The sequence below is a fragment of the Sinocyclocheilus rhinocerous genome, unplaced genomic scaffold (genome assembly GCF_001515625.1).
Source record: "Sinocyclocheilus rhinocerous isolate Xijiao unplaced genomic scaffold, SAMN03320098_v1.1 scaffold555, whole genome shotgun sequence".
Taxonomy (NCBI): Eukaryota; Metazoa; Chordata; class Actinopteri; order Cypriniformes; family Cyprinidae; genus Sinocyclocheilus; species Sinocyclocheilus rhinocerous.
The window spans coordinates 391,028-404,411 of NW_015629527.1; the positions used below are offsets into that span (position 1 = coordinate 391,028).

General features: G+C 39.9%; 1 protein-coding gene across 2 annotated transcripts in view; it reads right to left on the reverse strand.

Moving 5' to 3' along the window:
• dspb (desmoplakin b) overlaps positions 1–13,384 on the reverse strand; it is a 49,150-nt gene continuing 35,766 nt past the window's right edge. The window contains exons 16-24 of one of the 2 annotated variants that reach the window (XM_016551200.1): positions 12,110–12,288; positions 10,993–11,131; positions 9,746–9,939; positions 9,501–9,663; positions 9,300–9,383; positions 8,042–8,149; positions 7,835–7,933; positions 6,056–6,553; positions 1–3,756 (exon numbers count right to left, since the gene is read on the reverse strand). In XM_016551200.1, the coding sequence (XP_016406686.1) occupies positions 499–3,756; positions 6,056–6,553; positions 7,835–7,933; positions 8,042–8,149; positions 9,300–9,383; positions 9,501–9,663; positions 9,746–9,939; positions 10,993–11,131; positions 12,110–12,288 (4,722 nt within the window). In that variant the 3' untranslated portion in view covers positions 1–498. Of the gene's footprint in view, positions 3,757–4,726; positions 6,554–7,834; positions 7,934–8,041; positions 8,150–9,299; positions 9,384–9,500; positions 9,664–9,745; positions 9,940–10,992; positions 11,132–12,109; positions 12,289–13,384 lie in introns of both variants that reach the window. The other variant, XM_016551199.1, reaches the window with a different exon arrangement.

Genomic DNA, 13,384 nt, shown 5'->3' on the forward strand with positions numbered 1-13,384 from the left:
TCTTTCTTTATTTGAGCAATAAAACCGTAAGAAAAATGTCATACACAGTGTTAGAGATCAACTTCACAAAGTAATTCAGGCTAGTACAAAGGTAAAGTGAAGGCACTGAAACTTTCAGAAAAACTACAGCAATTCAACAGTATTAGTGTAAAAACAAATCAGGAAAGTTACATCTATACCTAAAATCTAGTGTTATAAACAACTTTCATCTGTTTAATAAAATTCAAAAGCAGATAAACCCCCATAATGTGAATAAGCAGGCAAAATTAAAAGTGTATTTTTTTTTGTATTAATACATTCGATATAGATTTAAGGAACACTAAACGCTACTGGTTGTTCTTTAGTTTTCCAAACAAGGTGGTTAAAAAAATGCTGATTCGTTTAGAACACAATCCACATTTCCAATAATAAATGTTACTGATCTTCTCATATTGTTATCTTAAAAATACTTTGATGGATAATTGTGTTATATAACATTGCACAGTACAAAATTATTGTTTAAGAGAGCGATCTGGAGCTGAAAGAGGTTCTGCTGTAGCTAAAGCTGCTGTATCTGGAAGACGAAGAGGGGGATAAGCTGTAGTCTACGCTGCCCCTACGGGATCCGCTTCGAGAGCCTGAGGCAGATCCTGGATTCGAGAGGTTGTAAGGGCTGCTGATGCCACGTGATGAAACCGTGGAGGCGGGAAGCATGCATACACCCGTGTTCTCCTCGGTCATGCAACCTTCCAGAGCCTCCTTGTAGGATATCCTCAGCTTGGACTTGGGGCAGGTGAGGGTCTTGGGGTGGTGGCGCGTATCCTGGAGCCTCTGAGCCGCTCTCATGTCCAGCCAGCCGAGCTGCAAAGCCTCCTCGAGCGAACGTCTGCATCCAAGCTCTGGGTCGAACAGCCCGCCGGTTAAATACTGGAATTCGAGGAAGCGCTGGCCAGCTTCGTACGGCAGCCATTTTTCCTTGACGGCCTCGGCGGCTGACATCTTACGCTTGGTTTTCACGTCTTCGAAACCAATATACGCTTTCTGGGCAGGTTTTATCCTGTTGGCCATTTCGTCATCAAGGACACCAAGTCGGGTTGCTTCTTGAATAGAAATACGGCGACCGTTTTCAGGGCTCACAATCCCTCCGGTGCAAGCCTGAGCCTCCAGGAGTCGTTGCGCTGTGATGGAATCAATGATTCCTCGCTTCAGAGCGTCACATATGCTGATCTTCTCCAGCTTCTCTGTGTCAAAAACTGCTCCAACTGGATTCTGTTCCTCAATCGTTTCCACTAATGGGGTCAGTTTGATTGACATGCTGGAAATATGCTTGGCGGTGTTTGTTGAGGATGGATCTTGAATGGTTTCTTGAGTGGAGATACTCTCGACTGTTTTAACAGTTTCAGTTTGAATTATCTGGCTTTTCATTGACGTCTGGGATGTGAAAGATGATGAGGCGACAGAGGAGCTGAGCGGTTTGCTGAGAGTCTTTGTCTTGTGTCTGGTGATCATATCTGCAAGCTCTGTAAGGGTGAGATTTCCTGAGCGATACTTATCAAGGACATCTTGGTCAATCACTCCCTTAGCTAGCAGTTCTTTCAAGTCATATTGAATGCCTGTTTGCATGTCCATTATAGCTGTACTGGTCGAGCCATCTGGGGCAGTGATGACTGTTTCTTCCCACTCGCACTCTTGCTGAGACAATTCCAAAAAGGTTTCGTAGTCTATGAGTTTATTCTCATAGGCTTCACGCACCGTCATCTCTTTATTACTTTCAGGATCAACAATCAATACTCGTCTCTTCCTTGAGGAGTTCTTCTGCTGCATCTTTTTCTTATCGTAAAGGGGCAGAAGCACTAGTCCCGTCTTCTTATCTGGAATGCAATGGCTTTTTAGCTGCAGGTAGGTCAGATTGTCCTCTGTGTTTGGGTCGAAGAAACCTTTTGTGTCATCTCCTTCATCTTTCAAAATCTGGTTCATCTCTTCATCAAAGTAGCTCCTTTGGTACGCCACATCAACATCAATTCGGTGACTGTGTTTAGGGTCAATGATGCCACCACTTGCAATCTGAGCCTCCAGCAGGCGAATGCCATGACCTTTCTCTATGAGACCACGTTCGATGGCTTCGAAAAGGGAGATCATCTTGTTGGTGCCTGGGTCTTTGTACCCAGTTACCGCTCTCTCTGCAGACAGAAGCTTGTCTTTGAACTCCACACCCACCAGTCCTTTCTTACAGGCCTCCTCGACTGTGTAGTACTCATTGTGGATGGGATCAATAATGAAGCCTGAGGCTGCCTGGGCTTCCAGAAGCTCCAAGGTAGTGCCTGGTCGCAGAAGCCCTTCCTTCATGGCCTGGTAGATGGGCAAGGCGCAGTCGTTGGCCTCATCATAAATCCCAGCAATGCAGGTTGACCCTCGGAGATAAGCCCGAAGCCTGTGTTCAATATCTTGGCTGGTAATCTTGCCCTCTCTCAGATGATATACATCCGAAGGTTGCAGTAATTTCGCATCCACCAGATCTGACACGCTAACTTCATGGCGCAGTCCCTGTACAGTCATGGGTTTCTCTGGAGCTGGAAGCAGAAGCAAGCTAGTACTGAGGTCAGCCTTGCATCGCTTCTTGAGGGTAACGTAGCTGGCACGTAGACCAGTGTCGGGATTGATATAGCAATCAGGTCTGGCATTTAGAGCTTGATAAAGATCCTCATCAACAAGATCACGGTCCATGGCAGTATCTTTAGAAAGATAGACACTAAGGATGGGATCAAGGATGCCTCCTGCCGCCTCTTGTGCCTGCAGGAGACGCAGAGCTGTTTCTCGGTTAACTATTCCTTTCTTCATGGCTTGGCTTACTGGCAAGAGTTTACCAGTTTTGGGATCCCTGAACCCAATGCAGGCGGCCTCTGCAGTCAACAGCTGCTTCTTGTCAGCTTCATCCACAAGTCCATTCAGACAAGCCTCCTCAACAGTCATCCTCACATTTGCTCTGGGATCTATGATGTACCCTGTGGCAGCTTGAGCCTCCAGCAACATGTTTCCACTCTCGTCTGAAATCAATTTTTGTTTTTTAGCCTCGGTAAAGGTCATTTTGCCTTTAGGTCCTTCTGCCAGCCCTGCAATGGCTCCTGTGCCTTTAAGATTGAGCCTGATGTCGACAGATACGTCCTCGACAGTCCGCTGGCCATTCATCAACTGCTCAAATGTCACCTTGTCAATCACACCACAGTCATGCAGCTGCTGCGCTGTGACCTTCTTGCGGACACCTTCGAAGACCAGCGAGGAGGCGTCCGTTAGGTCTGTCTGAGTGTATTTGGTAGCACCATCTGGTTTCCGCTGCAGTCTCAGCAACTCATTCTGCTGCGAGTCTTGAAGCGACTGCATCTCGGCCCTCTCTCGTTCCAAGTTCTGCAAGAGTAGCCTGTAGCGTTCTTCGGACTCCTTCAGTTGCATCCTCAGCCTTTCCATCTCGGCCTTGACAGAATTAAATTGGCTCTCCTGGCCGGAGCGCTCCGAGTTGTGCTTTCGAATCTGCTCTTCATGAGTCGCGCATTTGGTCTTCCATTGGGTAAAATCCTTCTTGATCCTCTCATTGTCCTCCTGCAGCTGTGATTTTAGTCTCAGTTCCGATTCCAGTGAGAGTTTGATACGGGTTAGCTCGTCTTCCAGCTTTTTCAAGCGCATCATATCCTGTTCCATTGCAGCCATTTTCTTGAGGAGGTCATCCCGCTCTTGCTGCAGGCTGTTGCACTGATATTGGGATGTTTGGATCACAGAGGAAGTCTGCAACAAAAAGACCAAAGAGAAGATTATTATTTTATCATTTAAGATGATCATTCTGTATATGATTTTTCAGATAGGACAATGATTTGTTATTGTATGGCAATGATTTATCATTCATTGACGATTACAAAAAATAACTGATTGGTTTTCAAGCTAATCACATGGCTATAGCCAACCCTGCTCCTGGAGGGACTACCTTCCAGCAGACTTTAGTTCCATCCCCACTCCAACACACTTTCCTGTCATTTTCAAGTAATCTTGAACACCTTGATCAGCTGGATCGGTGTGTTTGATTAGGGTTGGAGCTAAACCCCAGCATAGTAGCCCACCAGGTGCAGGGTTTGCTACGCCTGTTCTAAAGTGTCAAAATCACAGAGTATGCCACGAACAATAGAGGTTAGATTGATATGTCTTGAATGTGGTTGATCATGTATGCAATGGATGCTGTTGTGCAAAACAAGCACGCATCCCCACTCCAACACACTTTCCTGTTATTTTCAAGTAATCTTGAACACCTTGATTAGCTGGATCGGTGTGTTTGATTAGGGTTGGAGCTAAACCCCAGCATAGTAGCCCACCAGGTGCAGGGTTTGCTACGCCTGTTCTAAAGTGTCAAAATCACAGAGTATGCCACGAACAATAGAGGTTAGATTGATATGTCTTGAATGTGGTTGATCATGTATGCAATGGATGCTGTTGTGCAAAACAAGCACGCAGCATGGAAGCTTGCAAAGGACAAACTACAGAGGCGTGTAAGATGCAAATCTGCAGGGTGTGGTGTGGAAATAGGTCAAACATGCACATTAAGACATGCAAAAATATGGCAGATTTTTATGGAGCATATTCCATAAAAATGGAATGGATATTTTGCATGTCAAGACAGTAACAATTTACAGCATGCAGCGTGAGAGAGAGAGATGCATGCGGCTGGCTAAATCTACTAAACTCTAGTTTCTAGTTATCCTAGTACCTCTCTGGCTTGTTTTTGTACATTTTCTATCTCCACTTGCAGTTTTTCTCTCTCTCGTGAGAGCTGTCGCATAAGCCTGTCATGCTCTGCACTGGCACGCTGGCTGGACTCAAGCTGTTTCTGCAAAGCTGCAATTTGCTCAATCAGTTCGCGATCTGCACGCTTTTTGTTTTTGAGCAGTTCCTCATGTTCTAGACGCACAGAGCGCAACTCCTCCTCCAGGCGGAGGCGATCTTTAGTCAGAGTTTCGTTCAGCCTTTGCAGACGCTCAGTTTCAGCAGTGCTTATGTTTAATGCACAAGTCTTCTCCTCCATTCTGCGATGAAGGGCCTCGTAGTGCTGGTTGGAGTCTTGGACGCGCCCCTGTTCCTGTGTCAGCTGTAGTTTCAAAGTGTTAATCTCTGCTTTCAAGGCAGCCAGGCTCTGAGAAGACACTTTGTGCTCCTTCAAGGCACGGTCTAGGGCCTCCTTCAGCTGCTTGCATTCTTCATCCACATGCTTGGCCTCAAAATTGGTCTCTTCCTGGCTCTTACGCAGCGTGGTGATTGTAGTGGTGTACTCCCGCATGGCCTGGCTACTCTTTTCAAGTTGCGCCTCTGTTCTTCTGCGCTTGCTGGCCTCCTCTTCCACCACTTGCCGCTGCTTCTCCAACTCACTTTCCAGTCGCTTCAGCTCCTCCTGGAGCTCTTGAATGCGGGTTTGAAGGCGCGTAATAGTCTGTTCAGACCGGCCCTTCTCAAGAGCATGGGCCTCCAGCTCCACCCGGATGAGGCTCAACTCCTGGTGGGAAGAGCGTAGTTGCACCAACTCCACATTACAGTTTTCATTCTTAGTTTTGAGGTCGACCAACTCCCCCTCCAGTCGCCTGATCTCGGCCTCTAAAGATCTTTTCAAACGTCGCTCCTCTTCAAGAGAGTGTGTGAGACGATTGATCTCACTACTCTTTTCTTGCAGAGCCCGACTGGAGCTCTCCTGTACCTCCCTCGTTTTGTTGTCTGCTTCACGTTTCTGGCTAGACAGCAACTGGACTTGAGATTCCAGCTCATGCCTCTTTCGGCCTTCCTCTGTACTTACAGCACTAAGTCTCTGGGCCTCCTCTTCCAGGTGCTTCCTCTGGGCCTCCTCCTGGCCGAGGGTGATACGAAGCCTTTGCAGCTTCTCCTTTAACTCCCTAGATTCTCCCTCTAATCTTTCAAACTCCAGACTCATGGAAGCAGCATCACTTTCCTTCTGCTGCGAAAGCTTCTGCATGCTGGTCTGAGTAACGAGGATTTGAGACTCGTAGGTTTGTTTCACCTCTCGTGTCTCTATGTTGTGCTCCTGCCTTACCTTTGCCAGCTCCGCCTGCGCCTCCTTGACGCGCCGAGCCTCGTCTTCCAACTCCCTTCGCAGACGCTCCAGCTCTCGGGTCCTGTCAGACACTGTCTTTTCCAGCTCCATCTTGGCCCAGTTGGCCTGCTCCAGTTCCTTGAGTTTCTTGCGCATAGTTTCATCATGTTCTTCCTGCAAAAATGTGTAGCGCTCTACCACGACTTTCTTTTTCCTCTCCATTTCGTCCAACTGGAGTTTGAGGCGACGTACTTCATCCGTAAACTCTTGAAGGCGGTTGGTAGAAGAGTCCAGGCTATCTTGTGTGGCCATGCACTTCAAAGTCTCAGTCCTCTTCACCTCTTCCAGAGATAGCAGGTGTGTCTGCGATTCATTCAGCTCCTGCTGGTATTTCAGAAGAGCTTCCTGCAAAGAGGCATTCGTTGCATTGTGATCCTTAATAGCATCTCGCAGCTGCTGAAGTTCCTCCTCGAGAAGCTCAATCCTGGTATTCCGGATCTGCAGAAAACATTTTAAAATACATTATTTTGTGCTTCATAACTATATATTTAGCAGGTAAGTCCCTTGAGAATAAAAACTAGCATCATGAAACATTGCACTGACATTTGTCCAAAATGTCTGTTGACTTGTCTGAGTCCTAAAACCATTTAAAGACTTGGTCATTTTAAGGCTTTTGCGTTTACTGAAGAAGGTTTAGGTAGGGTTGCATGATTTGGGCGGAAAATGTAATTGCGATTTTGTGATTTAAAATTCAATTTAAAAATGCTCAGCTGCACAACTTGGATGAAAACTTTGTGAAATATAGATTAGTACGACCAATTCTGGGTAAATTACCTACAAATTTCAATCTGTTACTGATTCCAAATTACATGACAAAAACTGTAATTACTAATGTAATCTATTACATTACACAGTTTAAGTAATATAATCAGACAATTTGATTACTTTTAGATTACTTATGACTTAACTCGTTTATCACTTTTTAAATAGGATAATATTGTACCATATAAATATAAAAATGCAACGACAATATATAAAATATATAAAAGAAAACATATCCCATTCACTGTTATTAACAACATGAAGTGCATTAAACATTACATTAAGTCAAGGTTTCTTAAACTGGGGTTCATGAAGGAACTGCAGGGGGTTTGTGAGTTTAATGAAATTTTAAGTAATATAATCAGACAATTTGATTACTTTTAGATTACTTATGACTTAACTCGTTTATCACTTTTTTTAAATAGGATAATATTGTACCATATAAATATAAAAATGCAAAGACAATATATAAAATATATAAAAGAAAACATATCCCATTCACTGTTATTAACAACATGAAGTGCATTAAACATTACATTAAGTCAAGGTTTCTTAAACTGGGGTTCATGAAGGAACTGCAGGGGGTTTGTGAGTTTAATGAAAAGCTAATAATTAATTAAATCATAAAATATAAAATTAAAATAAACAACAAAATCAAAATGAAACACTTAGTAAAAACAATTATGTATTTAATTTGTTATAATATGTAATCAAAAAAGTAACTATAGTCTGATTACAAGTATTTTAAAATGTAATTTAATCTAATTAAAAAAGTACTTAATTTTTGTAAACTGATTACCAGATTACGTGTAATCAGCTACTACCCAGCACTGAATATGATTATTAATAATAATAAATATTAAACAAAATAAGATATTACTATTTTAATATTTCACTGTAAAAAAGTTTTTTTTCTTGATCTCATCACTCGGCCAAAACCGAAGTGTCTTTATATACCTTCAGTTCTTCCATGTTCTTCTGGGAAGCCATTAGAAGTTTGTAGTAATCGCTTGAACGGGTGAGCAGTTCTAAGTAGTGTGCATTTAGAGAAGAGACCTGCCGGACAAAGACAAGTATGAAAAAAATTTATGTTATAATAAAACAACACTGCAGTAACAGCAATGCTTGTGTGTTGACTGGGAAAGTGTGTGTTTGTAGGTGTACCTCTTCTGAAATGTAGGACGATGGTGACTGCAGCACAGTCCTCTTGATGGGGATGTTAAGCAAAGTTTCCAGTCCAGCACTGTAAACTGCCAACTCAAGCTCATAGTTCTACAGAGACACAGTTCAGATTATTAAAAATGCTGTCAGATCTGAAATTAGATATTAGTAAGTCTGCAAACTACAGCAGTAGCCTAAAACAATGACTACATATGTGTTTGTATAGCACTTTTCACATGGCTTCAAAGCAGCTTTACAGAAAGTCATTATGCGATTATAAAGCATAAACATATTATAAATATTAAATTGTCTTTTAAATTGTTTTTTATTTGTCTTATAATCGCAGTTCAGATCACAGCTGGGCGATAACGTAGTTTACAGTTATGTTTTGTAATATTTATCTTAACACTTTACAATAAGGCCCCATTAGTTAATGCATTAACTAATATTACCTAACAATGAGCAATATATTTGTTACAGTATTTAAAAAATCTAGGTTAATGTTAGTGTTATTTTAGAAACCCTGAGATACTATTATATTTTTTTGTTAATATCTGAATCAGTTTTTTGTTTACATTTTCCATTTTAATTTTAATTTTAGTTGAAGTTTTAGTAATTTTGTTGTTTTTTTGTCATTTTTATTAGCCTTTATATATGTCCATATAGTTTTTATTCATTTTTATTTCATTTTTAGTTATTTTAGTACATCAAGTTTAACAACTAAAATTAAAAATGTTGCAACCATCTGAAAAAAAAAATAAATAAATAAAAATAAATATATATATATATATAATTTTATTTCAGGTAACAATTTTTTTGGTTAATTATTTAGATTTTATTTTCAGTTTTAGTTAACTATAATAACCCTGGTTAACATTAGTTAATAAAAACACAATTGCTCATTGTTAGGTCAATTGAATAATAATAATATTAAGAGATTAAATAATATTAAGAGACACAATTTTTGATTTTAATAATGTATTATGTAGTAAATGTTAAAATTAACATGAACTAAAATTAATAAATGTTTTACAAGTATTTTTCATTGTTTGTTTATGTTATCTAACATAAACAAATTAAACCTTATTGTAAAGTGTTAATTAGGCATGGCCTAGGTTACATAAGCCGAAAAGTCGTTTCAGAGACAGAAACGACTCAAATTATGATTGTTTGGTGTTTTAATTACTATATACGTCATCATTGGTTGGGACTTACACTAAATCCCCTAACAGCACATTAAAGGAAACTGTAGGTTGAATACCTTGATGGCATTTATGCAGGTTTCGCCGTCTTTCTGCACCATCTCCAACAGCTCTCTCTTCGCCTTTATATCAGAGTTTAACGCCTGCACACATTAGGAAACAGCATTACAAAAGTCTACTTAAACTTCAGTTAAATCAAACAAATGGCTGTGTGGATTCCTTTAGGCGACTCTGCTCAAATACATGTTTTCCAGGCTCACTTTCTGCTGGTTGAGGAGTTGTGTGTAAACTGTGATGTTGTCGGTCTTGACGGCCTGCTGAGAATCGATCTGTCGCTGGGTTTCGTCGATCCAGCCGCTGAGACGAGAACTGGACTGCAGGTATCGCTGCAGATGCGGCAGGTAAGCGTCCAGATCCTCCAGCCTGAGAAAACACCCTCGTTAGTCAGTTAATTCAGGCCTACAGCCGGAAAGCCAGCCGTTCTGTTGGGGACGGAGCGTCTGACCTGTTGTTGATCTGTATCTGGATGCGTTTCCAGCGGTCTGACAGCTGGTTGACGTGCTCGGCGTACTGCGAGAGGTTGATGATGCACCTGTAACGGCCCTGATCCGTCTGTTCATAATACTGTTGGATCTTATTCAAATCGACCAGCAGTGAATTCAGCAAATCCTGCTTCTGCTCCAAATCACTGCGCATACTCTGGGTTTGGAGAAAAAGTACAGGTTAAGTCGTATTGTAGAGTTAACTGCACTTAAAGACTCTACACAAAGGACTCGTTCAGGTTTTCTTCATTTTTCCTTTTAAAAAATTACAATTTTATAATCTTAATTAGGGTTGGGAACCGAGAACCAGTTAAGTTTTTTGAAAAGTTCCGGAACTGTGAGCAATTTCTAAGTTTCGGTTCCGAAAACGGTTCTGGTGCGACGCGTGACGAAGCGCTGTGAGCAGCCTTGCGCCGGCGTTTCCCGTAAAGGGTGTCACAAATCAAGTAACAGAAACACCGTCCTGCCTCTTTAATTACTGAGCACATCATTTCCCATGACGCGTACTCCACAGACGTGCCGCGTCTTTAACTGCCGAACGTTTTCCACGACTGTAGGCGCACTCGCGTCTTTGATAACTGTGCACGTTGTTTTGTCTGACTGTACATGTACCTGCAGCACGCAGCTCCTGCCGCCACTAAATTACATTATATTTGTCCCATATTGTCATTAATAGACATACTGACTTCAACTTGGACCACTAAATAAATAGACTGCTATTGTTACTGCCACTCATTGCATCACACTATCTCCTGACTGCATTATTATTTGTAAAATAGGGGCTTTAATGGAGTGTGTGTATACATGGTTATAACAGTTAATATTTCATTAATTTAGGGAAATGAACAAGTGTCTTAGCCCTCAAGGGACTATTTGAACAAGGGACTTATTCCTGCTTGAAAAGCAAAATGTTATTGATAGTGTAAAAAACATCAACTTTGAAGCACATGTGATTGATGGACTAGCATTACTCAACATTACTTACTAGCTTCCAGCAACACTATATTCAATGAAAGTAAAATAGTGAAAAAATATTAATAGTTCATTTAAATGGAACCGGAATCGGAACCGGAAAATTTCTTACGATACCCAAACCCTAATCTTAATTCATTTAAAAATCATGAAATAATAAATCATTTAAATATTTTTATTTAAAAAATATTTTTAGTATATTTTGCCTTGTTTTTCAGAAATATCTAAACATAATTACCTGAAGCACTTGATGGTATTTCTGCACCTCGTCCGGGTCGAGCGACGCCGTCTCTTTCTCTGTCAGCCGAGCTTCATAAACCTTCACCACATCTTCAGCTTTCAGCAGATCTTTCAGCAGAGACTTCAGTGAATTCAACCTGAAACACAGACAACGGCTGTGAATTTTAATATTTAATAGGTGTATTTCACAGCAGCTGATATTTTATCTGATGCATCCAATACAATTACATTCATAATGTTCATAACAGTTCATAAGAGTTGTTTTAAATTTTAATAATAATAATAATAATAATATAAAAAATATATTCCAACAGAAAACAATAGAAAATGTAAATAATAATATAAAATAATAATATATATGAAAATATATTCAAAAAGAAAACAGATTGTAGTAATTATATTTTAATTGTAATAATTATAACATACTAATAATATATGATATAATTATAATATATAAAAAATATTCAAATAGAAAAGTCATTTTAAATAGTAATTATAATAATATTATAAAATATAAATCTAATAATTATAATAAATAAAAAACTAAGTTATTTAAAATTATAATATATAATTATATACTCTTATTAACTAAAGTAGTTAATTTGAAATTGTAATTATATTATAATAAATAAATAAAATAGAAAACAGGTATTTGAAATTGTAATTATAATATATAGTTATAATTAGGGTTGCAAAAAGGTGGAAAATTTCCTGTAAATTTCGGAAATATTCCAGAAATGTCGGAAACTTTCCAGGATTTTTTGGAATATTCCAGGGATTTTGGGAAAGTTTACGGAAATTTACCGGAAATGTTCCACCCCTTTGCAACCCTAGTTATAATTATACTAAAAATATATTCAAATACAAACGGTTTTTTAATTGCAATTATATAATAAATATAAATACATTCAAATAGAAAACTTATTTGAAATTGTAATTATAATTATGTTATAATATTTCACAATATTACAGTTCTTACTGTATTTCTGGTCAAATAAATGCAGCCTTGGCACACACAAGAGACTTCTGCATTAAGAATCTTACCGACCCCAAACTTTTGAACAGTATTGTATCATTACAATGAAATCCAGCTTTTATATTTGTGTATTGAGTACCTCTGCAGGTGTGCAGTAGTGTAGTTCTCCAGGTGAACTAGTCTCTGGTTAATGAGGTCCAGCTGTGCGCGCAGGTATCTAGCTTTATCGCTGTCCGTGGCGTCTTTGAGTTCGGTCTGAACGCTGTCCCTCAGGCTCTGAAACTCGGCCTTCAGCGTCTGCAAGTCCTTCTGAAAGACCTGCACACAAGTGCTCGGTGTTAAACCCTAACTCTCGGAGATCAGTGTTTCTGAGCCGCTGTTCTGTCGATTTGTGCTACCCTGTGAGATTTTGCTACCTCCAATTAAAACAGTAGGTAGTACAGTTCGACAACGAGAAATGCTACCTGTCAAATTATGGTTTATTAATGTCTACCCCAACCCTAAACCTACCCCTTACAGTAATGCAAATACAGTAATCATGTGTTCTCATCTTGCACTGTTCCCCAGCCAGCTGCTTGACTTACAATGTTTCTCTTTGCACATGTACAGTATTCCAGGGGTCAAACAGTGTATGTCTTGTCCAAAATAGGAAAATGTTGCTGTTAAACTCATGTGTGGATTATTTTTTCCTACACCACTTCTGTTTTCAAACTCCAAGGTTTTCCCATATCCAAATGTTGATTTCTTTTTTTGCCATTACTGTATTGTCCCGAATATAAGACGATGTAACTCTGCAGGGCTGCGGCTCTCAAACGCGGTCGTCTTATATTCAGGGTCTAGACTTTGACATGTCAATAATACACCCACAACACTAGGTGGCGCCAAATACGCATAAAACGAGTGTGCCATGAAATACGTAATGTAATGCGTGTTGTAAAGATCGGGAGTGAAAACAAAAGAGAAAGAAAACCTGACAGCTGCACGAGTCGTGACTGTCACATTAGCCTGATGGCACCAAACTCTCTTTGTGATTTTAAAACGTAAGACAGTACCCAGATTTGAAGACTACAGTAAGATTGAACTTCTACTGTTAATAAGATTTTGGTAGGCTACTATTAGATGGATAGCCTAAATGTCCTAATTCAGATGGGCTACCTGTTTTTTTTTAATTTTTTTTATGGTATATCAAAAAGTGTATATTTTTAAATGTGATTGTTGGTACATTTTACCAGTTTTTACCATACTTTCAAAACAAAAATTAAAATAGGAAAAATATGCAATATGAAAATAATTGAAGACAAAATGTCTTTTACTGAGGCGTTTTTTAAAAAGCCTTTTTCCGAAAGGTACATCTGGAAAAAGGGGGGTCGGCTTATAATCAGGGTCGTCTTATATTCGGGACAATACGGTACAT